The sequence below is a fragment of the Rhinopithecus bieti genome, unplaced genomic scaffold (genome assembly GCF_001698545.2).
Source record: "Rhinopithecus bieti isolate Rb0 unplaced genomic scaffold, ASM169854v2 scaffold_38123, whole genome shotgun sequence".
Classification (NCBI taxonomy): Eukaryota; Metazoa; Chordata; class Mammalia; order Primates; family Cercopithecidae; genus Rhinopithecus; species Rhinopithecus bieti.
The window spans coordinates 112,500-140,070 of NW_016816276.1; the positions used below are offsets into that span (position 1 = coordinate 112,500).

At 40.7% G+C, this 27,571-nt stretch overlaps 1 protein-coding gene across 3 annotated transcripts in view; it reads right to left on the reverse strand.

Annotated features, from left to right (window-relative positions):
* Positions 1–26,940, reverse strand: part of COPS4 (COP9 signalosome subunit 4) — a 43,949-nt gene extending 17,009 nt beyond the window's left edge. Inside the window, exons 1-7 of one of the 3 annotated variants that reach the window (XM_017854759.1) lie at positions 26,645–26,739; positions 26,170–26,382; positions 12,735–12,814; positions 9,828–9,979; positions 9,170–9,273; positions 3,710–3,863; positions 3,385–3,535 (exon numbers count right to left, since the gene is read on the reverse strand). In XM_017854759.1, the coding sequence (XP_017710248.1) occupies positions 3,385–3,535; positions 3,710–3,863; positions 9,170–9,273; positions 9,828–9,979; positions 12,735–12,814; positions 26,170–26,216 (688 nt within the window). In that variant the 5' untranslated portion in view covers positions 26,217–26,382; positions 26,645–26,739. Of the gene's footprint in view, positions 1–3,384; positions 3,536–3,709; positions 3,864–9,169; positions 9,274–9,827; positions 9,980–12,734; positions 12,815–26,169; positions 26,383–26,644 lie in introns of all 3 variants that reach the window. The other 2 variants (XM_017854760.1, XM_017854758.1) reach the window with 2 other exon arrangements.
* Between the last annotated feature and the right edge of the window lie 631 nt (positions 26,941–27,571).

The following is a 27,571-nucleotide window of genomic DNA, read 5'->3' on the forward strand; positions in this document are numbered from 1 at the left end:
TTTAAAAAATGAGCCGGGAGAGGTGGCGGGCGCCTGTAGTCCCAGCTACTCGGGAGGCTGAGGCAGGAGAATGGCAGGCTGAGGCAGGAGAATGGCGTAGACCCGGGAGGCGGGGGCTTTGGGTGGGGCGGGAGACGGCCCCCTCCCCCCCCCCTCGGGGGCGCGGGGGAGACTCCGTCTCAAAAAAAAAAAAAAAAAGAATAGAATGAGCAAATCACCATTTTGTAACATACAATGTAATGAATGACCCAAGGAAGGATTATTACTATTATTATTATTATTATTATTTTGAGACGGAGTTTTGCTCTTGTTGCCCTGGCTGGAGTGCAATGCCGCGATCTCGGCTCACTGCAACCTCCGCCTCCCAGGTTGAAGTGATCTTCCTGCCTCAGCCTCCCGAGTAGCTGGGATTACAGGCATGTACCACCACGCCCAGCTAATTTTGTATTTTTAGTTGAAACGAGTTTTCTCCATGTTGGTCAGGCTGGTCTCAAACTCCCAACCTCAGGTGATCCGCCCACCTCGGCCTCCCAAAGTGCTGGGATTACAGGCATGAGCCACCGCCCCCGGCCCCAAGCAGAGATTCTTAATGGATGCTAATTTAATTATGCAAAAGGAAGTAGAGAACAGAATTTTTAATGTCATATAGAAAGCAAAAAGCTTATAGATATGGTTTCAGATTCCACATTGCAACTAACCTGTAAGAAACTATACCATTTGTCAAGTATAGTATCAAAGAATATCCACAATTACCTGAAAATGAGATTAAAATGTGCTTGTCTTTTCCAGCTACACATCTGTGTGACGCTGAATTTTCTTCATATACTTTAACTAAAACAACCTATTCAAACAGAGTGAATGCGGAAGTGCCTATAAGAATTGAGCTGTTTCGGTCAGGCGCGGTGGCTCACACCTGTATTCCCAGCACTTTGGGAGGCCGAGGCGGGCGGATCACAAGGACAGGAGATCAAGACCATCCTGGCTAATATTGTGAAACCCGGTCTCTACTAAAAAATACAAAAAATTAGCCAGGCGCGGTGGCGGGCAGCTATAGTCCCAGCTACTCGGGAGGCTGAGGCAGGAGAATGGCATAAACCCGGGAGGCGGAGCTTGCAGTGAGCCAAGATTGTGCCACTGCACTCCAGCCTGGGCAACAGAGCCAGAATCTGTCTGGAAAAAAAAAATTTTTTTTAATGCAAAACAATTCCATTCCCGGTAACATTTTTTGCTTAGAAAATATAATTGTTTTCATAAAAGTATGTCATTTATGTTTACATGTAAAGGGTCTATTATTGCTACTTTAAAATAAATAAATTATCTTAAATTACTCATTTAATTTCTAATAATCAGTATATAGAATCTACATAAACAAGAGCTTTTGGGTTCTCAATACTTTTTCAGAGCGTAAAGGGGTCCTGACACCAAGAAATTTGAGAACCTAAAGTACTGAAAGAAAACATGGAGGGATTTAAAATGACATATAATTTCAGAGTAGGGAAGACTTTTCTAAGCAAGTCAACAAAACTAAGAAGCCATTAAAGAAAGATTAATAAATGTAATTAAGTAAACATTAAAAGGTTCTGCATGGGAAAATGTCATAAAGCCAAAAGATGACAAGTTAGGAAAAATTTTAATTTTCCTTTATATCTAAAGAGCTTTTACGAGTCACCAAGAAAGGACAAACAACTCAAAAAATGGCCAATCAACATAAATGTATAATTCACTCAATAAAGAAATACAGATTTTTCAACAATGTTTTAAACATACGAAAAATGCTCAAGAGCTTTTGTAAATACAAATTAAAACTAAAGTGAGATATGGTTTTTCATCTACCGGATCAGAAAAGATAAAAGAATGTGGTAATATCTGTGTAAGAAATCAGGTGCTCATGAATATTTTTGTTTGGAGTGTAATAGTACAGGGCAATGTGTAACATCTATCAAAAATTCAAAAGTATGTACCTTTGGATCCAGAAAGTTAACCTATACATATACTCATACATGTGCATAATCACTATAGTTTTGTGATTGACTAAATGAATTATGATAAAGCCAGACAACAGAAAATCAAAAAGAATGAGTTATATGTACTGACATGTAAAGATCACAATGATGTACACAATTACAATAAAAAGGTAAGTTGCAAAAGCGTGTATATGCTACCATTTGTATTGAAAGAAATGTAAAAAACCAGTAAAAGTTCTTTAGAAAAAGAAGCAGTACCATGTTCATGTACTGCCTTTTCAGTAACAAAAAATAAAATAAATAAGATTACTAGTCTATAAAGAATAAAATGGGATGGGTGTGGTGGCTCACACCTGTAATCTCAGCACTTTGGGAAGCCAAAGCAGGTGGATCACGTGAGCCCAGGAGCTCAAGACCAGACTGGCAACATGGAGAAACCCCATCTCTAGAAAAATACAAAAAATTTAGCCAGGCATGGTGGTGTGCACCTGTAGTCCCAGCTACTTGGGAGGCTGAGGTGGGAGGATCGCTTGAGCCCGGGAGGTTGAGGCTGTAGTGAGTACTGATTGCGCCACTGCACTCCAGCCTGGGTGATAGAATGATTTAAGAAAAGCTATGGTTTAGAATTAGCATTTCCTCTTAACGCCCATTCTACTTCATAAGTGATTTACATGCTATAATTCAGTAAAAAGAACAAACAATATTTGTTAAATGTATTGAAGAAAAGGATGTCAGGTCTAAAACTGAGGCTTGAAGGTTAAAAAAAAAAATCAAAAGCAGTGTATTAATTATCATTTCATCAATCTACAGATTTTATTTTGTTTCACTCTGCATAATTCTCACTTAAGTTGATATCCACTTCTTTAGTGAAATTTTAGAACTTCACATTATCTCTTTTAACTATTCTTTTTTTTTTTTTTTTTTTTTTTTGAGACGGAGTCTTGTTCTGTCACCCATGGTGAAGCGCAGGGGCGCAATCTCAGCTCACTGCAAGCTCTACCTTCTGGATTCACGCCATTCTCCTGCCTCAGTCTCCTGAGTAGCTGGGACTACAGGCGCCTGCCACCATGCCCGGCTAATTTTTTGTATTTTTAGTAGAAATGGGGTTTCACTGTGTTAGCCAGGCTGTTCTCAATCTCCTGACCTCGTGATCCGTCACAGGCGTGAGCCACCACGCCCAACCCTCTTTTAACTATTCTTAACACATATGTATAATAGACTGATATGAGCATATTAAATTATTTTAACAAATCATTTTATTTCTGTTTTCGTTTAAACACTTAAACTACATTTACCATAATTGTATTACGAAGACATCCCTTTGAAGAATAGTTCCTTGCTAAATTTTCCAACAGTAACCAACCTAAAGTTATTAAGCAAAGATAACTGTTCATTTAAGTATAAATTATTATATGTTTACCTGCTGATGCTAAGATCGTACAGTGCAAAGCATGTTTTAAGGCCTCTAGTCTTTCACTTTCGTGGACTATTGTCTTGTAAGACAGTTCATTGTACCTTTGTGCAGCTTCAATGAATTTTCTTCTATAATCAAGAACACGTGCATAGCATACCTACAGAGGGAAAATGTTTCAATTAGGGGACAAATTAAAAAGCGAGAGTTAAAAAAAAAAAAAAACAGAGAAACAATTTCTAATATTTAAGAGCATCTATCAGATGTTCTGGAATATCTTAATATGTCACAATTCTCCAATACAAAATTAATTCCAAATCAACTTATCTGTTACCTTATAATGTATCTGTAATTGTTCATTGGTTGATTCATTCTGAAGCAACGATGCTCTATTTATGTAAGCCTCCGCCTGGACTGGATCATCATCCTCCAGATATAGCCTAGCAATCTTCAAGTAAGTCTCCAGTTTATAATCTACATTGTACTGTCTAGGATGTAACAGAAAAACACATAATGACTCAATATTTTGTCAAGAAAATTTTAGTAATAATAGAAGATATGTTGTTTCTTCCTCATATATATTCTGGTACCATAAGGTAATCAAACTTTTACTGCATTATACAAAACTAAAAGTTTTATTGAATTTTATTATCATTAATCACATTATATCTTAGCTGCTTTTAATCCTCAATCTCATAAGCTAAAAGCTAAAGAACAACTTCCCAGTTTAGGGGTATATCATATATGACTAGTGGGACAACCTTCCTAGAAAATAATTGGGAAATATGCTCTCCAACCATCCTTTGAATCCTTTAAAATGCATATACCCTTAACCCACCATACATTTACCTTTAGAAAATAAATCCTAAGGCCAGGCGTGGCAGTTCATGCCTGTATTTCCAACACACTGGGAGGCCTAGGTGGGTGGATCACCTGATGTCAGGAGTTCGAGACCACCCTGACCAACATGGTAAAACCCTGTCTCTACTAAAAATACAAAAAATTAGCCGGGCATGGTTGGCACACACTTGTAATCCCAGCTACTCGGAAGGCTAAGACAGGAGAATTGCTTTAACTCAGGAGGCAGAGGTTGCAGTGAGCCAAGATCGTGACATTGCACTCCAGCCTGGGTGACAGAGTAAGACTTAGTCTCAAAAAAAAAAAAAAAAAAAAAAAAGAAAAGAAATCCTAAAAAGATAGTCAGGGATGTGCACACATATGCATATAAAAGGATATTAATTTGTAAAATTATTTATAAATATCTATGCTAGGAAAAAAAATGGAAATCACCCATTATGATATTATTGATGATCAAGTTGTAGTGCATAAAAAAGGTAGAATACAAGGCTGGGCATGGTGGCACACCTATAGTCCCAGCACTTTGGGAGCCTGAGGCAGGCAGATCATGAGGTCAGGAGTTCAAGACAAGCCTGACCAACATGGTGAAACCCCGTCTCTACTAAAACACAAAAATTAGCTGGGCATGGTGGCACACATCTGCAGTCCCAGCTACACAGGAGGCTGAGGCAGGAGAATAGCTTGAACCCGGGAGGCGGAGGTTGCAGTGAGCCGAGATCATGCCACTGCACTCCAGCCTGGGCAACAGAGCAAGACTCCATCTCAAAAAAAAGAAAGGTAGAATACTGTATAATTATAATCTAGTCACTATGTATTTTTCCTAAGTGAAAAAACTGGATAAAACAGTATGTAAAACACTATTAAAATGTATTTCTATACACATATATCAAGATAGTAATAGCAATTATCTGTGGGTAGTAAGATTATAGGTGGTTTTCATTTTCTTCTTCATCTCAGTGGTCACATTTTATGCCAGGAATGTATAACTAAAGACCTCACATAATTCAAAACTCACATGAAACAAGATTAATCCTAACAGAAAAATTAATCCTATTTACCTGCAAGAGTGGTGCTACCATATGGCAAGAACACAGAGTTTATAATTCACTTGGCCCTAGATTTGAAAATAATTCTATACTTTATTGCTTTGGGGGGGATGGAGAATGGGAGGAGAAATTTATGCAAATTTAATTTTTTGCATATATTAATATTCTGTACTTTTTTCCATTCACAATTCAAATATACATTGCTTGCCACGTACAGCACTATATTCTTGAATTTTCCAATTTTTTGCTAAGTGTAACTATTACATCAATTACTTTAATAATCAGAATGAATCATTTTTTGAAAGAAAAAGTTCCCATTTATCCAAAGTCTACTTTAACTTGTTTAGAAAACCAATGACACTTTTATCTCTTTGGTTTACTCACAGATAAGGATAATGCTACAGTACTACTAAAATGACAGTTATGACCACTGCAAAAAACAATATCTAATTTTATATTTATTTCAGCTACCACTGAAAAGAAATCAATTGCCCTGTGCTAGGGAGAAAATGCTAGGTAAAGAATAAGACGAATGCTATCAAGAAAGCCCAGGTTTTTCAAACTACCAAATTATCAAGGGACCTTGAAATGCAAAATTCAACATCTACATACGAAGGCTTTTTTACAAACTGGTTGCTTTTTTACAAACTGGTTGCTTTTTCAAGGAGCATCATTGCCTAGTAATTTCATAAATAATGCACAAAAGGCAAGATGTCTGAAGCAGTGTCTGCCTCACTATTGCAAATATTAATGAAGAACAAAAAAGAATCCCTCCTTCACCTGGTAAAGGAGTAGAAAGGCAGATGAAGACATTTTTAAGTCCTTCACAGTTGGTACCGTTTTATACTTGCCAACTTGAAGAGGAAGTGTTTTCAATACAATAACCAGTAGTCTCACACCTTTCATCCTCATACAATATACTTAGGAGAAATGTTTCACACAGAAGTATAAATTTTAAAAAATACATACATCAAGAGGTAAGATTGGCTGAATAAGAGTTATAAACCATCTTTTTTTTTTTTTTTTTTTTTGAGACAGAGTCTCACCCGTCACCCAGGCTGGAGTGCAGTGACGAGATGTCGGCTCACTGCAACCTCCACCTCCTGGGTTCAAGTGATTCTTGTGCTTCAGCCTCCCTAGTAGCTGGAATTACAGGAACACACCACCACACTTGGCTAATTTTTGTATTTTTAGTAGAAACAAGGTTTCATCATGTTGGCCAGGCTGGTCTCAAGCTCCCGACCTCAGGTTATCTGCCGACCCTGGCTTCCCAAAGTGCTGGGATTACAGGCATGAGCTACCATGCCTTGCCATCTTAATTTTTTAAAACTGTTTTTCTACCTCATTTTCTCTAGTATCTCAAACCCAACAATCCTTGAACCCACTGTGCCCTCCAAACCACTTATCCCTTACATGTCACTGCCTTTCCCCATAAAGGCCTCACTTTCCTCTTCACCTAGCCTAATTCCTATGGTCACTCATTGTACTCACTTGTAATCATTGAATTGCATAGGCATTCATCTCCCTTGTCCCTCTCTTGCTGTCATACTTGTTGGGCAAAAATCGTAACTGTGGTTAAACCTAATTGTTCGCTCACTCCTTTCCTGCACTCATATAGCTGAAATGTGATGGGAAAAAGCAGCAAATCAAATTTTTTTTTTAGATGGGGTCTCAGTGTGTTGCCCAGTCTGGGCTCAAATTTCTGGGCTCAAGGGATCCTCCCACCTCTGCCGGGACTGAGGCTTGTAGCTGGGACTATAAGCATGAAGCCACTGTGCCCAGCATGACTGATCTAATTTTAATCATTATGACCTTTAACAAGTCCTTAATGTTGCCAAGTTTACATGCTGAGTCCATTCATTGTCCCACTCTCCTAAGGGTATTACTTCTCACAAGTAAGATACTCCTTATCTTACTTGACCTATCAATGCCATAGCTCATCACCTGCCCCTTGATACATTTTCCTCATTTGGCTTCTAGGACACCACCCTCCACAGTATTCTGATTTCCTTCTTACCTCAAGGGATAATCCTTCTCATTTGCTACATCTTCCCCCAGGCCCTGACCTCTTAACGTAGAAGTGCTCCAGGCCTCAGTATACTCAGTCCTTTGGTCTATCTACATTCCCTCCTTTGGCCATCTCATCCAGTCTAATGGCTTTAAATTCCATCTATATGTCAATGACTCCCAAATATGTATATCTAGCCCAGATATCTCTCCTCATCTCCAGACTAATATATTCAACTCCTTACTACATATTTCTACTTGGATATTATATGTCCAAAATGAAACTCTCAATATTCCCTACAAGCCTATTCTTCCCTACTCCAACTTTCCAACTGCTCAGGCCAAAAATCAGGATTTATCTTGACTTTTTGCACACTCTACATACAAGCCGTTAGGAAATCCTTACTCTACCTTAAAAAACATATCTAGAATACTTCTCACATCCATCTTATCTGTGGTACTGTATAAGCCTTTTTTAAAAAAGACAGGGTCTTGCTTTGTGTCCCAGGTGGGAGTACAGCAGTGCAATCATGGCCCACTGCAGCCTCAAATTACTGGGTTCACACAATCCTCTCGCCTCAGCTTCCCAAGTACCTGGGAGTATAGATGCTTATCACCAGGCCCAGCTAATTTAAAACAAAAAAAAATTTTTTTTGTAGGGATAGGGGGCAGTCTCACTATGTTGTCCAAGTTGGTCTCAAACTCCTGGGCTCAAGCGATCCTCCCGCCTCAGCCTCCCAAGTAGCTAGGACTATAGGCATGTGCCACCATGCCCAGCTTTTTTTGTTTTGTTTTGTTTTGTTTTTTTGGTGGAGATGGGGTCTAGCTATGCTGCCCAAGCCGGTCTTGAACTCCTGGGCTCAAGCAATCTTCTCCCACCTCAGCCTCCCAAAGTGCTTGGACTATAGGCATGAGCCACTGTACCTGGTCTCACAAGCCTCTAAACCAATATCCCTACTTCTATCACTGCTTGCTTACAGTTTATTCTCAATCCAGTAGTGAGACTAACTATTTAAAACAGAAGTCAGATCATTTCACTGTTCTGTTGACAATTCTCCAATGGTTCCCCCTTATTTCACTTAGTGAAAAGTCAAATTCCTTATAATGGCTTATAAAACTCCACATAACCTGGTCCCCAGTACTCTCTGCTCTCATCCCTCATCTCTTGCCCCTTTGCTCACTCTATTCTATCCACACTGGCCTCCTTGCTCTTATTAAGAAAACACTTCACGCTTGCTCCCATCTTAGGGCCTTTGCACTAGCCCTCTCCTCTAAGAGTATCTAGTGATGATATTCGGCCAGGTGCAGTGGCTCAAACACCTGTAATCCCAGCACTTAGAGAGGCTGAGGTAGGCGGATCACTTGAGGTCAGGAGTTTGAGACCAGCCTGGTTAACATGGTGAAACCCCATCTCTAGTAAAAATATAAAAATTAGCCACGTGTGGTGGTGCGTGTCTGTAATCCCAGCTACTTGGAAGGCTGAGGCAGGAGAATCGCTTGAACCAAGGAGGCAGAGGTTGCGGTGAGCCAAGATCATGCCATTGCACTCCAGCCTGGGCAACATAGCAAGACTCCGTCTCAAAAAAAAAAAAGTATCTGGTGATATTCTTTCCTCAGATCACTCATAGCTACTCCCTTACCTCCTTCAAGTCTTTGAGAAAGTGACATCAGGGCCACCCTACTACCCCAATCACCCTATTTAAATATACATACAACCTGTCCCTGCTTTGCCCCCTTACTTTTCTTCACAGCACTTATCACCTTCTAACACACTACAAATTTTTGTATTTGTTTGTTTCCTGTTCTAGAATGTAAGAAAAAATATAAGTGAGCAATTATATACATCCTATATATAGTCATCCAATATCCACTATTTACTATACTTTTGTCCTGTTTCCAAAGGAATTCCCACCAACACTTGGGCTGCATTTCTCCAATCTTCTTCTTTCTCATATATAGATGCAAGATGCTGTCTTATGGAAGCAACCTGGAATAACAGGTATACATGTCAAATCATTTCAACTGACATTAGTAACTAATTAAAATAAGTAGGAAAATTATTCTAAAGTGGCAATTCAACATACTAAGCTGCCAAATAAATAGTAAAAGTTTATCGAGACCACCCAAGTTTTCCTATGAATTTTACATTTACAGAATATCAAAGTAGTGAACTGAAGCAACACATTTCTGCAATGTGGATTATGGCAAAATACTGTAGTTTAAATGTTAAATTTAGCTGGTATGTTCCTGCATACACGATGCTGGAGTTTTCCTGTTTTCAGCTGAAATACCAATTTTACTGATTTTAAAAAATTGTCTAGAGAGCAATATTTGGTTCAGAAAATCAAGTTTTACTTTATAAGCAAATGTCAGTTGGAGTTGTAACATCCTAATATTTACTTGATTTTGCATCATAAAATGCTGTTTGGCACAAAGTTTTGTCAAAAATGAAATTGGATGATTATCTCTTTTAAGAATTTAATAATACCAGATTCTCAAAATAACTGCTCAAGTTAAAAAACCACTGCTCTAGATTTTTACCTGCTCCTCAAATGAAATGACTCTAGGCTGGATCTTTTCCAAGGTGAAGTGATAGATTTCTTTGGCTGTGCTATCAGGCAAGTTAGGGAGATGTGTGCAAAAATCAGTCAGCAACTGCCGCGAGATCACAAGACTGACATTCTCATTTACCACTTGTTAAAAAAAAAAGATAAGAAAACATGAGATACTGATACAGTGTCATTAAACAATCAACCTTTACGTAAAATTAATACTAACAACAATCTATATTAGTGCAGCCTTCAATGCATTATTCAAGGATTTCCATACCCCTATCATTTTATATTACATCATGAGTTTTCCTTATGCTGAAATACTTGATTACACAATGACTACACAAAAACAGTAGATATAGGCCGGGTGCAGTGGTTCACGCCTATAATCCCAGCACTTTGGGAGGCTGAGGCGGGTGGATCACGACGTCAGGAGTTCGAGACCAGCCCGACCACCATGGTGAAACCCTGTCTCTACTAAAGATACAAAAAGAAAAATTAGTCAGGCGTGGTGGCGGGCACCTGTAGTCCCAGCTACTCAGGAGGCTAAAGCAGGAGAATCACTTGAACCTGGGAGGCGGCGGTTGCAGTGAGCCGAGATCGCAGCACCATAGTCCAGCCTGGGCGACAGAGCTAGATTCTGTCTCAAAATAAATAAATTATTTAATTAATTAAAAAAAAATTTAAAACAGCAAAAATAACATAACTTTTCTAAGAAACATAAATAATTGAAAAAAGTTTTAAAAGTTGATAATTTTATCTTATTTTCTACAAAGTGAAGGCACAAAACACCTATACTTTTATTTATGTGCTTATATCACACTTTGTTCCAAAAGGAGTTAAAAAACAGTAAAATAATTTTCATGAAATTTAAATAAAGTGCTGACAGTACAGTTATTGCCACTTATACTTTCCCAATAAAGACAATAAATAAGAACTTCAGTGAGCACTAGATGTACTGACATTATTTATAAACATTTACGAGGTATTATTTTATGTGATTAAGCTCTGGAGCCACACTGCTTCTACCACTACTGATTATACGGCTTCAGACAAGAAACTTAACTTGTCTGTGCTTCTGTTTCCTTATCTGTAACACCTATTTCATAAGGTTATTATGAAGCTTAAATGCAATAATATACACAAAGTACTTTAAACAATACCTGGTAGATAGCACTCAACAAATGTTACTATTGTAACTATTACTATCATTTTTAATGCATCATCCTTCTGAACCATTGCTTATTCAAGTCTTAAAGCAGCAGTTACTAGGAAAATAAGTGATTCAAAAACTGTTCAGTTGATGTAAATGATTTTAACAGTAGACTGCTTTTCTTGGTGGTTTACTGGTTCAAAGCTTATACAAAGATCAAAGTATGTATGTATGTATATGTTTTTTCATTGTTTTTTTGAGACCGTCTTACTGCTGCCCAGGCTGGAGTACAGTGATGCAACCTCCGCTCACTTCAGTCTCGACCACTGGGGCTCAGGCAGTCTTCCCACCTCAGCCTTCCAAGTAGCTGGGACTACAGGCATGTACCATCATGCCAGGCTAACTTTTGTACTTTTTTGTAGAGACGAGATTTCTCCACATTGTCCAGGCTGGTTTTGAACTCCTGAGCTCAAGTGATCCCTTGGCTGGGTGCCATGACTCATACCCGTAATCTCAAAAAAAAGTGCTGGGATTACAGGCATGAGCCACCATGCCCAGCCAAGATCGAAGTTTATAAAAAGCACTATTCGTCTGCTACTACAGTGCAATGTTCTCAACAAACCACTCCTAACAGTGTTTTCAAAACCATTGCTGGTTTATCTCACACTGGAGGCCATGATTTTTTAGGTCTGTAACCTTTTAAGTTTTAAGGCAGTAACTTTTTAAGGCAGTATTTTTTTAAGGCAGTTGTAATTAATTAGCTTATCACATATTAATTGGAATTCATTATTGGGTAATACTGGATGTGACTGAGAAAACAGTTTCATTACAAGCGTCATTAGGCATTTAAGTTACCATACAAGCTGGTATTACTCAGGGAAATACAAGCAAGTAAGAGTAGTGTATCAGAAAACCTCGTTTCTGATCTGGGCTCTGCCAGCTAAATTTCCTTGAAAAAAAGTTACTTAATCCTGAGACTTGTCTTACAATATATTACACAGGGATACCTGTACCTATATGGTCTAGTCAAAGGGTTATTAGAAGGAGCCTATGTGACGGGTAATGAGTGTGAAAACACACTGTAAAGCACTATGAGATATCATTAATGATGTGAACTCACTATAAAATTTCCAGCCTGAATTTTGAGTAATTTTCAAGAACACTGTATATGTTTGAAGTCAGGTAGTGTGGAAAAGTTTCTGGAAGAATGAAAATTTCTAGTTCTCAATTCAACAAACATAAACATTAATAACAGCTAATTCTTACATAGCATTTATTATATGCCAGGTCCTATTCTAAGCACTTGACTATGTGTATTAACTCATTTAATGTCCCAATAATTCTACAGAGAATTTTACTGTACTACAGTAATGTACTACAGAGTACATTTTAAAGAGGAAAAGGAGGCACAGAGAGGTTAAATAATTGACCCAAGATTATACAGCTTATAAAATAGCATACCAGAATTTGAACCCAAACTATTCTCTTCACTATTACGCTGTATTGTCCCTCATCAGCTATTATAATAACAATAACCATACAAAATTTTAATTGGGATTGTAATTTTGAAGATAATTCACTGAAAATTAATCAAGTTGTAAACAGTTTAAATTCTAAAATCAATCTGAATGCATATTCTAAAATCATATCAAATTGATAATTTGATATAAAACAAGGTTTGAGAAAACTTTAAAGTCCTAGCTCAGTAACACAAGGCAAGCATGAAATTTCCATTTCACTTACTTGCTTCCACAAAAGCTTTCAAAGCTTCTAGTTGTTCTGCTCCAGATAACTGAATGGCTTTTTCCAGGATCTGACGATACCTACAACAATACCAAATGAATGTAATGTTCTGAGGGTACTATATTTTTTAATGCAAACTTTGATTTGTATTTATTCATTTCTACTTACCCTGGTTTCTTTCATAGTACTATAGTTTGTGGTTTTCTGTATATCACAGATTTTTTTTAAAAGTTTCTAGTCTATCACAAGAAATATTAAATCTGTAATTATATAAGGTGCCACTTCATCTAGTTTTCAGTATAGTATACCAGAATTTTTTAAGTTTTCAAGTTCATCACAAGAAAGAGTGAATCTATAATTCTGTTACTGAATCTAAGGTGTCACTTTTCTTGAAGGTTTTATTTTGAATTTAAACTACAAAGTCAATTTCTTTTCAAATGCCTTAAAAGATAAGCTATATTTCCTCCAACTGTGTAATAAACAGACACACAAAAACATTATTTGAGGTGACCCGGAATCTTTTCCTCTTACAGACCTAATGTATGTAGGCTCACCAGCAATAGGATAATGTTGACCAGGCAATGAAACCAAACATTAGAGACTGAATGTCTTAGTCTGTACAAAATAAACTTCACCAAGTCAAACGCACTGATAGAATACCATTTACGCTGTCAGACAGGACCTATTTATTCTTTATTTGCATTCAGATCTAATAACTATTCTACCTAATATCTGTGACCACACAAGCTCCACGAGGACAGGAATTTTTGTGTTTTGTTCTCTGCTGTGTAGACAATTATCTCAAACAATTCTTGGCACATCATAAACACTCAAATATTCAACAGTATTAGTAATGTTTTATTTCTTAATGAGGGGTTAGTATATGAGTGTTATACTATTCTTTTGTTGTTTCGTTGTTGCTGTTTTTGAAGACGGAGTCTCGCTCTGTTACCCAGGCTGGAGTGCAATGGTGCAATCTTGGCTCACTGCTACCTCCACCTCCCAGGTTCAAGCGATTCTCCTGCCTCAGCCTCCTGAGTAGCTGGGATTACAGGCGCGTGCCACCACGCCCAGCTAACTCATTTTTGTAATTTTAGTAAAAACAGGGTTTCACCATGTTGGTCAGGCTGCTCTGGAACTCCTGACCTCATGATCCGCCCACCTTGGCCTCCCAAAGTGCTGGGATTACAGGCCTGAGCCACCGTGCCAGGCCTATACTATTCTTTATCTCTTTTGTCTTAATCTTTTTTTTTTTTTTTGAGATGGAATCTTGCTGTGTCACCCAGGCTGGAGTGCAGTGGCACGATCTCGGCTCACTGCAACCTCCGCCTCCCAGGTTCAAGCAATTCTCCTGCCTCAGCCTCCGGAGTAGCGAGGACTACAGGTATGCACCACCAGGTGTGGCTAATTTTTGTATTTTTAGTGGACATGGGGGTTTCCCCATGTTGGCCAGGCTGGTCTCGAACTCCTGACCTCAGGTGATCTGCCCACCTCGGGCTCCCACAGTGCTGGGATTACAGGCGTGAGCCACCACACCCAGCCAATTGTACTATTTTTTAAACGCAGTAAATACATTTTACAAAGCTAATAGCATTGCAATTATTCAGAAGGTCATCCAGAATAGTTACGAAATAAATATACAAAAATAGAGCCTGAACTCATTCAGATTTATGACTTTCATTTTGTAGGGCACACCCTCAAGCTATCACTCAGCATTACTGACTCAACTCATACAAAATTCTCACAACCTTGGTTACCTGATTTCTCAAAACCACAATGAATCGAAGTGACTTTAAGAAAGCAGATATACTGATAGAAAAGATAGCAAATTCCAAAAGAAGAAATAAATTATTCTAAGAAAGGAAATATTAAGTTTTTAAAAAATTATATTTTCAATATTGCTAAGTTTGAGGGTCCTTAAAAGATAAATTACTTTATGGCCCTGGGCATGCTTTCAGATAAGTCATACATTCAATGGTTTGCTATCTTTTATTTTTTTCATATTTAATTAAATCAAGGGTTATGGCTAAGATCTTTTACATTTTATCCTCACAGATTATTTTATACTAACAATATTAGATTCAAAGATAACAGTGTCTCACTTACATAAATTTGCTAATTAACCTAAGTTGTTTTGTGGTTGTTATGGTTTTGTGGGGTTTTTTTTGTTGTTTTTTTTTGTTTGTTTGTTTTTTGAGACAGGGTCTCACTCTGTCTCCCAGGCTAGAGTGCAGTGACATGATCATAGCTCACTCAAACCTCCAATTCCTGGGCTCAAACAATCCTCCTGCCTCTGCCTCCCAAGTAGCTAGGACTACAGGCATGTGCCACCACTCCTGGTTAACTGTTCTTTTCTTTTTGTAGAGATGGGGTCTCACTACATTGCCCAAACTGGTCTCCATCTTCTGGACTCAAGCATTCCTCCCAACTCGGCCTCCCCAAGTGCTAGGATTACAGGCTTGAGCCACTGTGCCCAGCCTAACCTAAGTTTTAACATATAGTTTCATAATCAATCAACTAATCTGTATTGGGAATAGGAAGAAAAAATGAAAACAAACCAACCTAAAAAGTGATCAAAGTTTTACACTCATCAAATTATATAACTTATAGAGGCCTTAGAAATTGCCTACATAAATTCCCAGCTTTATAGATTAATAAATTGAGGGCCAGTCGCAGTGGCTCATGCCTGTAATCCTAGCACTTTGGGAGGCCAAGGCAGGTAAATCACTTGAGTCCAGGAGTTCAAGACCAGCCTGGGCAATGTGGTGAAACCCCATCTCTACAAAAAAAAAAAAAAAAAAGAAATACAAAAACTGGCCAGGCGTGGTGGCTCATGCCTGTAATCCCAGCACTTTGGGAGGCCAAAGCAGGCAGATGTCTTGAACTCAGGAGTTTGAGACTAGCCTGAGCAACATAGTAAAACCTCATCTCTACCAAAAATACAAAAAATTAGCCAGGCATAGTGGCACACACCTATGGTGCCAGCTACTTGGGAGGCTGAGGTGGGAGGATCGCCTGAGCCCAGAAGGTGGAGGTTGCAGTGAGCTAAGATCTTCCCACTGCAACTCCAACCTGGGCAACAGATTGATATCTCATCTCAAAACAAAATTTTAAAATAAAAAATAATAATACAAAATTAGCCAGGTGTGGTGGCATGTGCCTGGACAAAGCAAGACCCTATCTCAAAAAAAAAAAAAGTGAGGTACAGCACTGCGGCTGCATGCTCCCTTGCTTCTCTAATATGTAAATTCTAGTATCTAAGAACAGAGATTACGTTTTCACAATAAAAACATAAAATGACTAACAAACCTGTTTTAAACCAGGAACTTAAACAGAAATTTAATATTGCCACACAAAATCATCCCAAAGTGTTAATTAAGTCCTTAGGCATTTTAAGATGCTATATGAGATTCTGCGTATGATACTAAAAAGTTTTTAAATGACCTTAGTCTTTGAAGATCTTATGGCTGAGAAGACAAAGGGAAAGATTAAAAATAAAAAGTTAGGCCGGGTGCGGTGGCTCACGCCTGTAATCCCAGCACTTTGGGAGGCCGAGGTGGGCGGATCATGAGGTCAGGAGATCAAGACCATCCTGGCTACCAGATGGGGTTTAGTGAAACCCCATCTCTACTAAAAATACAAAAAGTTAGCTGGGCGTGGTGGCAGGCGCCTATAGTCCCAGCTACCCGAGAGGCTGAGGCAGGAGAATGGTGTGAACCCGGGATGCGGAGCTTGTAGTGAGCGGAGATCTCGCCTCGCACTCCAGCCTGGGTGACAAAGCAAGACTCCGTCACAAAAAAATAAAAATAAAATAAAAAATAAAATAAAATAAAAAGTTAATACGTTAAGTGTTAAATTACAATATGGCCAGGTGCGGTGGCTCACACCTGTAATCCCAGCACTTTGGGAGGCTAAGGTGGGCAGCAGATCACTTGAGGTCAGGAGTTCGAGACCAGTCTGGCCAACATGGTGAAACCCCATCTCTACTAAAAATACAAAAATTAGCCAGGTGTGGTGGCATGTGTCTGTAATCCCAGCTACTTGGGAAGCTGAGGCATGAGAATCACTTGAACCTGGGAGGCAGAGGTTGTAGTGAGCTGAGATCCCGCTGCTGCACTTCAGCCTGGGCGAGAGAGCGAAAGATTGAGACCATCCTGGCTAACACGGTGAAACCCTGTCTCTACTAAAATGTAAAAAAATTAGCCGGGCGTGGTGGCAGGCGCCTGTAGTCCCAGCTACTCAGGAGGCTGAAGCAGGAGAATGGCATGAACCTAGGAGGCAGAGCTTGCAGTGAACTGAGATCACGCCACTGCACTCCAGCCTGGGTGACAGAGCGAGACTCTTTCTCAAAAAATAAATAAATAAAAAATAAAAAATAAAAAATAAAAGACAGAGTAAGATGCCTAGAGGTTATAGTCAGTGGGCCTGACAGGGATTTCACTGGAGCCTAGAGGAAAAACAGAATGGGGCAGAGGCAACATTTAAAGAGATACAGGCCAAGCAGAGTAGCCCACACCTGTAATCCCAACACTTTTGTAGGCCGAGGCAGGAGAATCCCTTGAGCCCAGGAGTTCGAGACCTGCCTGGGCAACACAGGGAGACCCCCCCCATCTCCACCAAAAAAAAAAAAAAAAAGTTTGTAAATTAGGCATGGTGTCATGTGCCTATAGCCCCAGCTACTCAGGACGCTAAAGCAAGAAGATTGTTTGAGCCAAGCATGTTAAGGCTGCAGTGAGCTGTGATCTCTCTACCGCACTCAAGCCAGGGCAACAGAGACAGGGCAACCCTGTTTCTAAAATAAAATAAAGAGATATAACTGAAGACATCTCAAGACTGATGAAACCATTTAATCCATTGATTCAGGAAACCCAGCGAAGCTTGACCAGGATAAAAAACGGCCACAATAATTTCACTCCCAGTACCCATGTCCCTTTACAGTATAACTTTGTAGCTCTTCATATCAAAAGGTAGAGTTTATTTCCCTACCCCTTGAATCTGGAGTTGACCAACAGAACGTGGTAGAAATGAAGTGCTAGTTCTGAGCCTAGACCTCGAGAGGCCTTGTATGTGTTTGTCTTTTGGAACCCTGCTGCTGTCACATGAACAGGCCCAGGCTAACTTACTGGCTAATGAGATATGTAGCCCAGTCAACTATATTGCCCCAGCCAACAAGCCAGCCAATCCACAGAAGTGGAGTTGCCCACCTGGCCCAGCGGGCAGCTAACTACAGACCCACATGGGAGCCCAGTGGAAGGAACCAAGACCATGTGGAGCAGAAAAGAACCATACAGCTGGGCCCAATCCAAACTACCAACCTACAGAATTACGAGCTAATAAGTGACTGTTGTTTTAAGCCCTAAGTTTTGGGGTTTATTTCACGGCAAAGGGTAACTGACATAGAAAAGTAAAAACAAATCCACAGACGTATCATAATGAAGCTAAACAAAATTAAAGACAAAATCTTAAAAACAGGTAAGTGCTGGCCAGGCGTAGTGGCTCATGCCTGTAATCCCAGCACTTTAGGAGGCCGAGGCAGGCGGATCACAAGGTCAAGAGATTGAGACCATCCTGGCCAACATGGTGAACCCTGTTTCTACTAAAAACACAAAAAAATTAGCCAAGTGTGGTGGCGTGCACCTATAGTCCCAGCTACTTGGGAGGCTGAGGCAAGAGAATTGTTGAACCCGGGAGGCAGAGGTTACAGTGAGCCAAGATCACACCACTGTACTCCAGCCTAGGTGACAAGAATGAAACTCCGTCTCAAAACAAAACAAAACAAACAGAAAAAATAGGTAAGTGCTAATATAATTTTTAGGAGACAGAAATAATTGGATGGGGTTGATCTTTAAAACCTAAGTATTTCAATTTAATAACAGTAGGAAGGCAGGCATTCCAGGCAAAAATAATCACTATCTGAAGTGTCGTCAATTTTTTTTGGTGAAAATAAGGCCAAAAAGGTAGATGTGTTTGTTTAGAGTTAAGGGCTCGTAGGCAAGTAGACATGGACTGTCTTCTAGCTTCACCACTAGCTGTGTGACCTCAGAGCAAGGTATTTCAACTCTGTACTTTGGTTTTCTCTTATTATAATGTAAATAATATCACTTACTCCTACTTGTTAAGGATTTTTAAATGTAAGTAATGTTGGGCTTCGCACAGTAAACTCTACATGTTATCAACTTTCACTCTACAGATGAAAACCACTAAAATGGTTGTGTTTGGGACAACAAATAGAGAATCAGAATCTGAGTTAGAAGGGGCCTTTGAGGTCTATCCTCAATATAGTCTATCCTCCATTGTGGCTCTCCTATTCTAAATCTTTATGTGAGATAATAACGCATAATACGCACAAAAACAGCCTACAAAATGGAGGAAAATGCTTTTCATCTGACTCTTTTNAAAAAAAAAAAAAAATTAAATTACAATAATACAAAACAAAAGTTATGATAAAACTGAACAATATAAGCAATATGACAAATGAAGAGGTAATATATTAACTCAAAAGAGAGTAAGGCCAGGCAAAGTGGCTCACACCTATAATCCCAGCACTTTGGGAGGCCAAGGAAGGCGATCGCTTGAGGCCAGGAGTTCAAGACCAGCCTGGCCAACACGGAGAAACCCCATCTCTACTAAAAATACAAAAATTAGCCAAGTGTGATGGTGCACCCCTATAAGTCCCAGCTACATGGGAGGCTGAGGCAGGAAAATCACTTGAACCTAGGAGGTGGAGGCTGCAGTGAGCCAAGATTACTCCACTGTACTCCAGCCTGTGACAGAGTGAGAGCAAAGCAAAAATGAACAAGATTTGTCAAAGAAGGCTTCATAGATAATAACAGCTTTTTATATGAGTACTCATATACAAAGAGAAACATGACTGATATGGAGAATGTGCAAGTGCCAAATATTTTCTTCCTCAAAAAAATCTGGCCAGGTGCGGTGGCTCACGTGTGTAATCCCAGCACTTTGGGAAGCCGAGGTAGGAAGATCACCTGAGGTCAGGAGTTCGAAACCAGACTGCCTAACATGGTGAAACTGCGTCTCTACTAAAAACACAAAAATTAGCCAGGCGTGGTAGTGCACGCCTGTAGTCCCAGCTACTCAGGAAGATGAGGCAGAAGAATCACTTGAACCCAGGAGATGGAGGTTGCAGTGGAGCCGGAGATTCGGTGCCACTGCCACTCCAGCCTGGGCGGACAGGAGTGAGATTCCGGTCTCAAAAAAAAAAAAAAAAAAAAAAATAGTTTGATGGAGGAAAACTACAGTGTGTCATTACTAGACCGCATTGAACATCGTAGTACTTGGTATCATCACGTGAATTGGAGCATCTCTTTATGTGTGACTGGAACCCAAAGTTCAGTATGTTGATTCCTAGATTTCTTGGCACTTGCAAAGGAATCTGCGAGGTAATGAAAATATACCACAGTCATCATTTAAGATCACAATGAGTTGTAAAGGTAGGTATTAACAGATCTTCCACTTACAGTAATGGTGAACTAAATGACTGGACCAACCCTCCCTCAAAAAAAAAAAAAAAAAAAAAAAAAAAAAGCCAACATGAAAAGCTGAAAGAAATGAAAAAAAAAATTTAATTGCATAAAATCCTAACAAGAAAGGGAAAATGAGGAAAATAAGATAAACCAAATAGTCTGTCTAAAAGCATTTGCTGATGGTGGAAAGACGGCTGAGAGGCAGAGTGGCATTTCTTGTAGGGAGGAGAAGGCGGGCTCGCTGCAAATCTGCTGGAGGCACTGAGAAGCAAGCTGCCATTTCTGGCAGACTAACTGAGCTACACAAATGGGAATGGAAGTTCCATATCTGCCAAAGGAGGAGACACACACTTCGGAAGTAAGGTTACAAATTCTATCCCAAGACCACCCAAGTAAACCAAAAAAATTCTGAAGCCTTGATTCTACACTGTTAGCACTCTCAGGTAATGAAATTTCTCTCTAGAATCAACAAAAGCAACAGACAATCGCAACAACCAAGGACATCAGATACTGACTGGAGTTACCAGAAGGAGCATGATACAATTATGCTTACAATGTTCATGGGGATAAAGACAAGCTTTAAAGTTTCAGCAACAGACCAGGAGTCATAAAAAGTATCACTGGAAAAAAGAACCACCAGAAATTACAGAGCTAAAAAATACAACCCAATTTAGAAACTCAATGGAGTACTTAACAGCAGATTAGACACAGCTGAAGAAGTGATAAACTAGAAGGTAGGTCTGAAGAACTAATCCAGAATAAAGCATTCAAATGGAGGAGACAGGCCGGGGCGCAGTGGCTCACGCTTGTAATCCCAGCACTTTGGGAGGCCAAGATGGGTCATATCAATGAGGTCAGGCGACTTGAGACCATCCTGGCTTAACACGGGTGAACCATCGTCTCTACTAAAAAATGTAAAAAAATTAAGCCGGTTGCGTCTGTGCAGGCCCGTGTCAGTCCAGCTTACTCAGGAGGCTGAAGCTGATGAGAATGGCAATGCCTAGGAGGCAAGCTTGCAGTGAACTGAGATCACGGCCACTGTGCCACTCCAGTCCTGGGTGACAGAGCGACGACTCTTTCTCAAAAATATAATAAATAAAAAAATAAAAAATAAAAAATAAAAGACAAGTAAGATGCTAGAGGTTATTAGTCTGTGGGCCTGACAGGGATTTCACTGGAGCCTAGAGTAAAAACAGAATGGGCAGAGGCACATTTAAAGAAGATAACCAGGCCAAGGCAGAGTAGCCCACACCTTGTAATTCCCAACACTTTTGTAGGCCTGATGGCAGGGAGAATCCTTAGCCCAGAGTTCGGACCTGCCTGGGCAACACAGGGAACCCCCCCATCCTCCACCAAAAAAAAAAAAAAAAGTTTGTTAAATTAAGGTCATGGTTGTCATGTGCCTATACCCAGCTACTCAGGACGCTAAGCTAGAAGATGTTTGAGCCATTAGCATGTTATAGGCTTGCAAGGAGGCTGTGAACTCCTACCGTCATCTCATGCTCAGGGCACCAGGACAGGGTCTAACCCGTTGTCTAAATAAAAATAATAGAGATATAACTGAAGACGATGTCGTCAAGATCTGATTGAAACCATATAATCCATTGATTCCAGGAAACCTACAGCGAAGCTTTGACCAGGATAAAAAACGGCCACATAATTTCACTTCCCAGTACCATGTCCCTTTACAGTATAATTATGTAGCTCTTCGATATTCAAAAAGGTAGAGTTGTATTTCCCTACCCCTTGATCGGAGTTGATGACCCAGACGTTGGTAGAAATGAAGTGCGTAGTTCTGAGCCTAACCTCGAGAGGAGCCTTGTATGTGTTTGTCTTTTGGAAACTGCTGCTGTCACATGAACAGGCCCAGGCTAACTTATGGCTAATGAATATGTGACCCAGTCAACTAATTGCCCGCAGCCAACCAGCAGCCAATCCACAGAAATTGCGAGTTGTCCACCTGGGCCCAAGCGGGCAGCTAACTACAGACCCACATGGGACCCAGTGGAGAACCAACCTGTGGCAGAAAACGAACCATACAGCTGGGCCCAATCCACAACTACCAACCTACAGATTACGAGCTAATAATGACTGTGGTTTAAGCACTAGTTTTGGGTTTATTTCACTGCATAGGGTAACTGACAAGAAAAGTAAAAACAAATTCCACAGATCGTAATCATAATTGAAGCTAACAAAATTAAAAGACAAAATTCTTATAAACAGGTAGTGCATGGCCAGGCTAGTAGGCTCATGCCGTAATCCCTAGCACTCTTAGGAGGACGAGCACGGCGATCACAAGGTAAGAGATTGAGACCATCCTGGGCCTACATGGTGAACCCTGTTTCTACTAAAAAACACAAAAAAAAATTAGCCAAGTGTGGTGGGTGCACCTATAAGTCGCCGCCAGCTACTTGGGAGGCTGAGGCAGAGAATTGTTGAAGCCCGGGAGGCAGAGTTACAGTGAGCCCAAGATCACCACACTGGTACTCCAGCCTAGGTGACAAGAATGAACTCCGTCGTCAAAACAAAACAAAACAAACAGAAAAAATAGGGATAGTGCTAATTAAGTTTTTAGGAGACAGAAATAATTGGGATGGGGTTTGATCTTTAAAACCTAGAGTATTTCAATTAATACAGTAGGTAAGGCAGGCATTTCCAGGCAAAAATAATCACTATCTGAAGTGTCGTCATTTTTTTGGTGAAAATAAGGCCAAAAAGGTAGATGTGTTTTTGTGTTAAGGGCTCGTAGGCAAGAGAACATGGACTGTCTTCTAGCTTCACCACTAGCTGTGTGACCTCAACAAGGTATTTCACTCTGTACTGTTGGTTTTCTCTTATTATAATGTAAAATAATATCACTTTACTCCTACTTGTTAGATTTTTAAATGGTAAGTAATGTTGGGCTTCGACAGTAAACTTCTACATGTTATCAACTTTCACTCTACAGAATGAAAACCACTAAATGGTTGTGCGTTTTGGGACAACAAATAGAGAATCAGAATCATGAGTAGAAGGGGCCCTTTAGGTCTATCCTTCAATATAGTCTATCCTTCCATTGTGGCTCTCCTTATTCTAAATCTTATGTGAGATAATAAACGCATAATCGGCACAAAAACAGCTACAAAATGGGAGGAAATGCTTTCTCTTGACTCTTTTTTTTTTTTTTTTTTTTTTTTTTTTTTTTTTTTTTTTTGAGACGGAGTCTCACTCTGTCGCCGGGGCTGGAGTGCAGTGGCCGGATCTTAGCTCACGCAAGCATCGCCGCCTCCCGGTTCACGCCATTCTCCTGCCTCAGCCTCCTGAGTGGCTGGGATACAGCGGCGCCCCGCCACCTCGCGGCTAGTTTTTTGTATTTTTAGTAGAGACAGGGTTTCACAGTGTTAGCCAGATGGGTCTCGATCTCCTGACCACTCGTGATCCCGCCCGTACTCGGCCTCCCAAAGTGCTGGGATTAACAGGCTGGCCACCGCGCCCGGCCATCTGACTAATTTCTTAGTACAAACTTTAGACAGCTGTGTAATCCGCATTATGCGAAAGCATTTCTAATGGAGTTGTTTTGTTTTGTTTTTGTTTTGTTTTTTTGAGACGGAGTCTCGCTCTGTCGCCCAGGCTAGAGTGCAGTGGCATGATCTCAGCTCACTGCAAGCTCCGCCTCCCGGGTTTAAAACATTCTCCTGCCTCAGCCTCCCGAGTAGCTGGGACTACAGGCACGCACCACCTCGCCTGGGTAGTTTTTTGTATTTTTTAGTAGAGATGGGGTTTCACCGTGTTAGCCAAGATGGTCTCGATCTCCTGACCTCGTGATCCGCCCGTCTCGGCGTCCCAAAGTGCTGGGATTACAGGCTTGAGCCACCGCGGCCGGCTCTAATCGAGTTTTTAACAAGAAAACGAGCATAGTCTGGTAGGTTTAAAATGAGCTTTTTAGAGTAGATGAACCTGGGTTCAAATACAAGCTCTGCCCCTCTGTAGCTATTCATTAATTCAACCACATGTATTGAACAACTGTTGTTACAGATATGCCAATTGCTAGGAACACACAGTATTGATGTTTTAGAAACAATGTACTCCATTATTCTTTAATATGGAATCCTTTGTTTCTCAGCTCCTAAAAAATCCCCAGAAACCTTCATTAAAAGTACATACAAGAAAAAATACATTAAGAAAAAAACCACTGATATATTTCAAGGGTATTTCTCTTAAAACATATAGCTGGTAGAACTCATGTTGTTATAAGGATAAATATCCTGATACTTTCTTGCTCAGATAGGAACTGCAGGCAAGCCCAAGACTTTTCTCAGAAAGCAGCTCTGAAGGAGTTGCTGGCTAACACAGCACTGGCTATCAGTTATCAAGCACATTTATTTCATTTAATCTTCACAACACCATGTGGTAGATTGCTACAGTAATGGCTTCCAATGAATCATGTCTCCCTCTGTCCAGGCTCCTTTGCAATGTAACTTTGCCACTAAAGAGGGAGTAGTAGGCTCCATTTCCCCTCCCCTTGAATCTGGGCTGGTCTTCTGATTTACTTTTACCAGTACTAGAGAATTGATGTGAGACTTCCTAGGCTATCCTTAAGAGGTCTTGTGACTTCCTCTCTTATAGCAACCTAAGAAAGCCCAAGCTAAACTAATGAATGAGAGACTATGTGCAGAGAGAGACAGATCCTGCCGAGAGCAATATATGCATGTGAGTCCAGCCCTAGGTGAGTTGCCAGCTGACTATATCTGCATGAGTGAGCCCAGACAAGACCAGAAAAGCTGTCCAGTCAACCCATAGAATCCTGAGAAATCACAGTTGTCTTACACTGGTAAGTTTTTGGTTACAAAGCAACAGATAACTGAAGTATCCTATAAATACTATTGTTTATCTCCAATTCAGACCTGAAAAAGTAAATACTTAAGTTTCAGAACTCTGCAAATATATGAAAAGCTCTATTTCTTCTGATAACTAATGCACTTATTTTCTTTTACAAAATAAAAGTAAAGGAAGCATGGGGAAAAAATATAAGCTGCTTTTACTTTCATCCATATCTACAAAATTACAAGCAAAAAGGATTGAGCCATGAAGACATATTTATTTCCAACCCATGCAATAAGTGAATATATATTACTGACAGCTTAGTGATAGTAACAACAATCTTGCGGCACTTTCTATACATCAGGTACTGTTCTAGGTGATATAAGTGTGGTAAGTATATATGCACACAGATACTCATCTTGTCCTCAGATAATCTCAGACAAGAATATGTCCTATTATTATCTTCACTCTCCTGAATGGGAAAATGCAGCACAAAGTAGTTACGCCCAAAATATACGGCTGAATTTCCCACTGATAAAAGTAGATTACATTTACCACCAGAGAAAAGGCAGCCTAGCCTACTTAAAACAGTCAGAATTTCGATGACCAGGTTAGAGCAGGTGTATCCCATTAATATACATCAAAGTGATTTCAGCTGTCAGGATATAACCATGAAGATCAACTTGAGAGGCATACTTTATTTACTTATTTATTTATTTATGGAGACGGGGGTCTCACTATGTTGCCCAGGCTAGTCTAGAACTCCTGGCCTCAAGTGATCCTCCCACCTCAGCCTCTCTGCACCCGGCCTAGAGAGGCATACTTTAAGTTTATTACAAAAGATCAGTGCTGTGACATCTACAAAGAGAAAATGAACAATATGTATCTACCTACCTATGCTTAATACTGTTGAACAACTGCTTGCACAACAGGCACGTCACACATTTTAACTTGGAGTGAACCTAAGCATTCTATATGAATTTCGACAAAATTCAGATTCCTGCAAACATCACTACTCTAGACATCCTGATCCGCGATATGAGCACATTCCGCCTATGTGCCTTCAGAGTTGGTGGCGGAGAAAATACCCGAAACACAAGGACCGACAGAAGACAGTCTGAGTGGTCTGGACGACATGACAGCGGCCATACCTCCTCAGTCTCAGCCAGCCCCAAGAAGCCATCTCCCCGAAAAACATAGCATCAAGGCCCCAGAATATACATTTCTCTGAATCAAAAAAAGGAGGAGGAAGGTCCAACGAGAGGCCAGATTCGGTGTGACGCCGGCCAGCGATAGGAAGAGGTACCAGGGAAGGCTACTAAGGCCAGGGTAGCAGTCGTCTCTCAGGCCGCTCTTCCAAAATCCTAAGGGACCAGAGGGATTCTATCAATCACTGAACAAGTTGACAGTCATCCCAAGTCTATGGCCTCGAAGGCCCCTGCACAAGGTCCCCTCCAGCTTTCTGCTTCTCCCAATATTTGCCTCCCTAGCCGACCTCAGGCCCGCCCCCTTGGTCGTCAGGCCGGTTCCTAGCTTCACGCCCAAGAGTCGTGGCCAACCTAAGGAGATTAAGGCTGTGGCTTTTTTTCCCAACTCTGTACTCCCGCGTTGCTGGGAAATACTCACTTGCCAGCCAAATCTTTATGAGAGCCGCTCGAATTCATGAGCTGGGCCAAGTCCTGTCGCACGGCTGCCGCCATCTTTCTCCCAGCTCAGCGGTGGATGCGGGGCCTCTGGCAGCCAAAAAGAAAACGAGTGTGGTCCTCCAGAGTGCAGCCAGAGGGAACCTGAGATGCTACAGAGTAGCGTCTGTGTGGGCCAGAGCGTCGGTGTGGGAGCCTGGGCTAGCTCCGCCCTCAGGGTTGACTGATGCGGAGCTCCACTCCTCAGGTCTGAGGCCTGCCCAGCCCTCTCCTCCAGGCGCTGGCTCTCACGCTCGGACTTTGGATTGGCTGATGAACTCCAGGAGTGAGTCTCTAGTGTAACTCCAATAAGTACCCGGTACATAAAACGACTACGTTTTCGCAAAGTTCCGTGTCTCATGTCTGTGGTTTACCGTCCTCAGGTCTTTCAGGTAGCGCTTAAACTGCCTGTGGTAAAGAACGAGTTTTGTTTCTGATTCACCACAGACGATACTTTTTAGAAATACAATTAAAAAGTCCCCATTCCTCCTCCCACTCCATGCACTTTATAATGGTTGATCAGATATTCCAGTTTGTCCAGTACAAGGCCATTTTCGCTCTGTCGTCCTGGAGTGGTGATTAATAACATCCCCCCTTGCCGCCGGGTGCGGTGGCTCACGCCTGTAATCCCAGCACTTTGGGAGGCCGAGGCGGGTGGATCACGAGGTCAGGAGATCGAGGCCATCCTGGCTAAACACGGTGAAACCCCGTCTCTACTAAAAATACAAAAAAATTATCAGGGCGTAGGTGGTGCACACCTGTAGCCCCAGCTACTCGGGAGGCTGAGGCTGTAGGATGGTGTAAAACCCGGGAGGCGGAACTTGCAGTGAGCCGAGATTGCGCCACTGCGCTCCTGCCTGGACGATAGAGC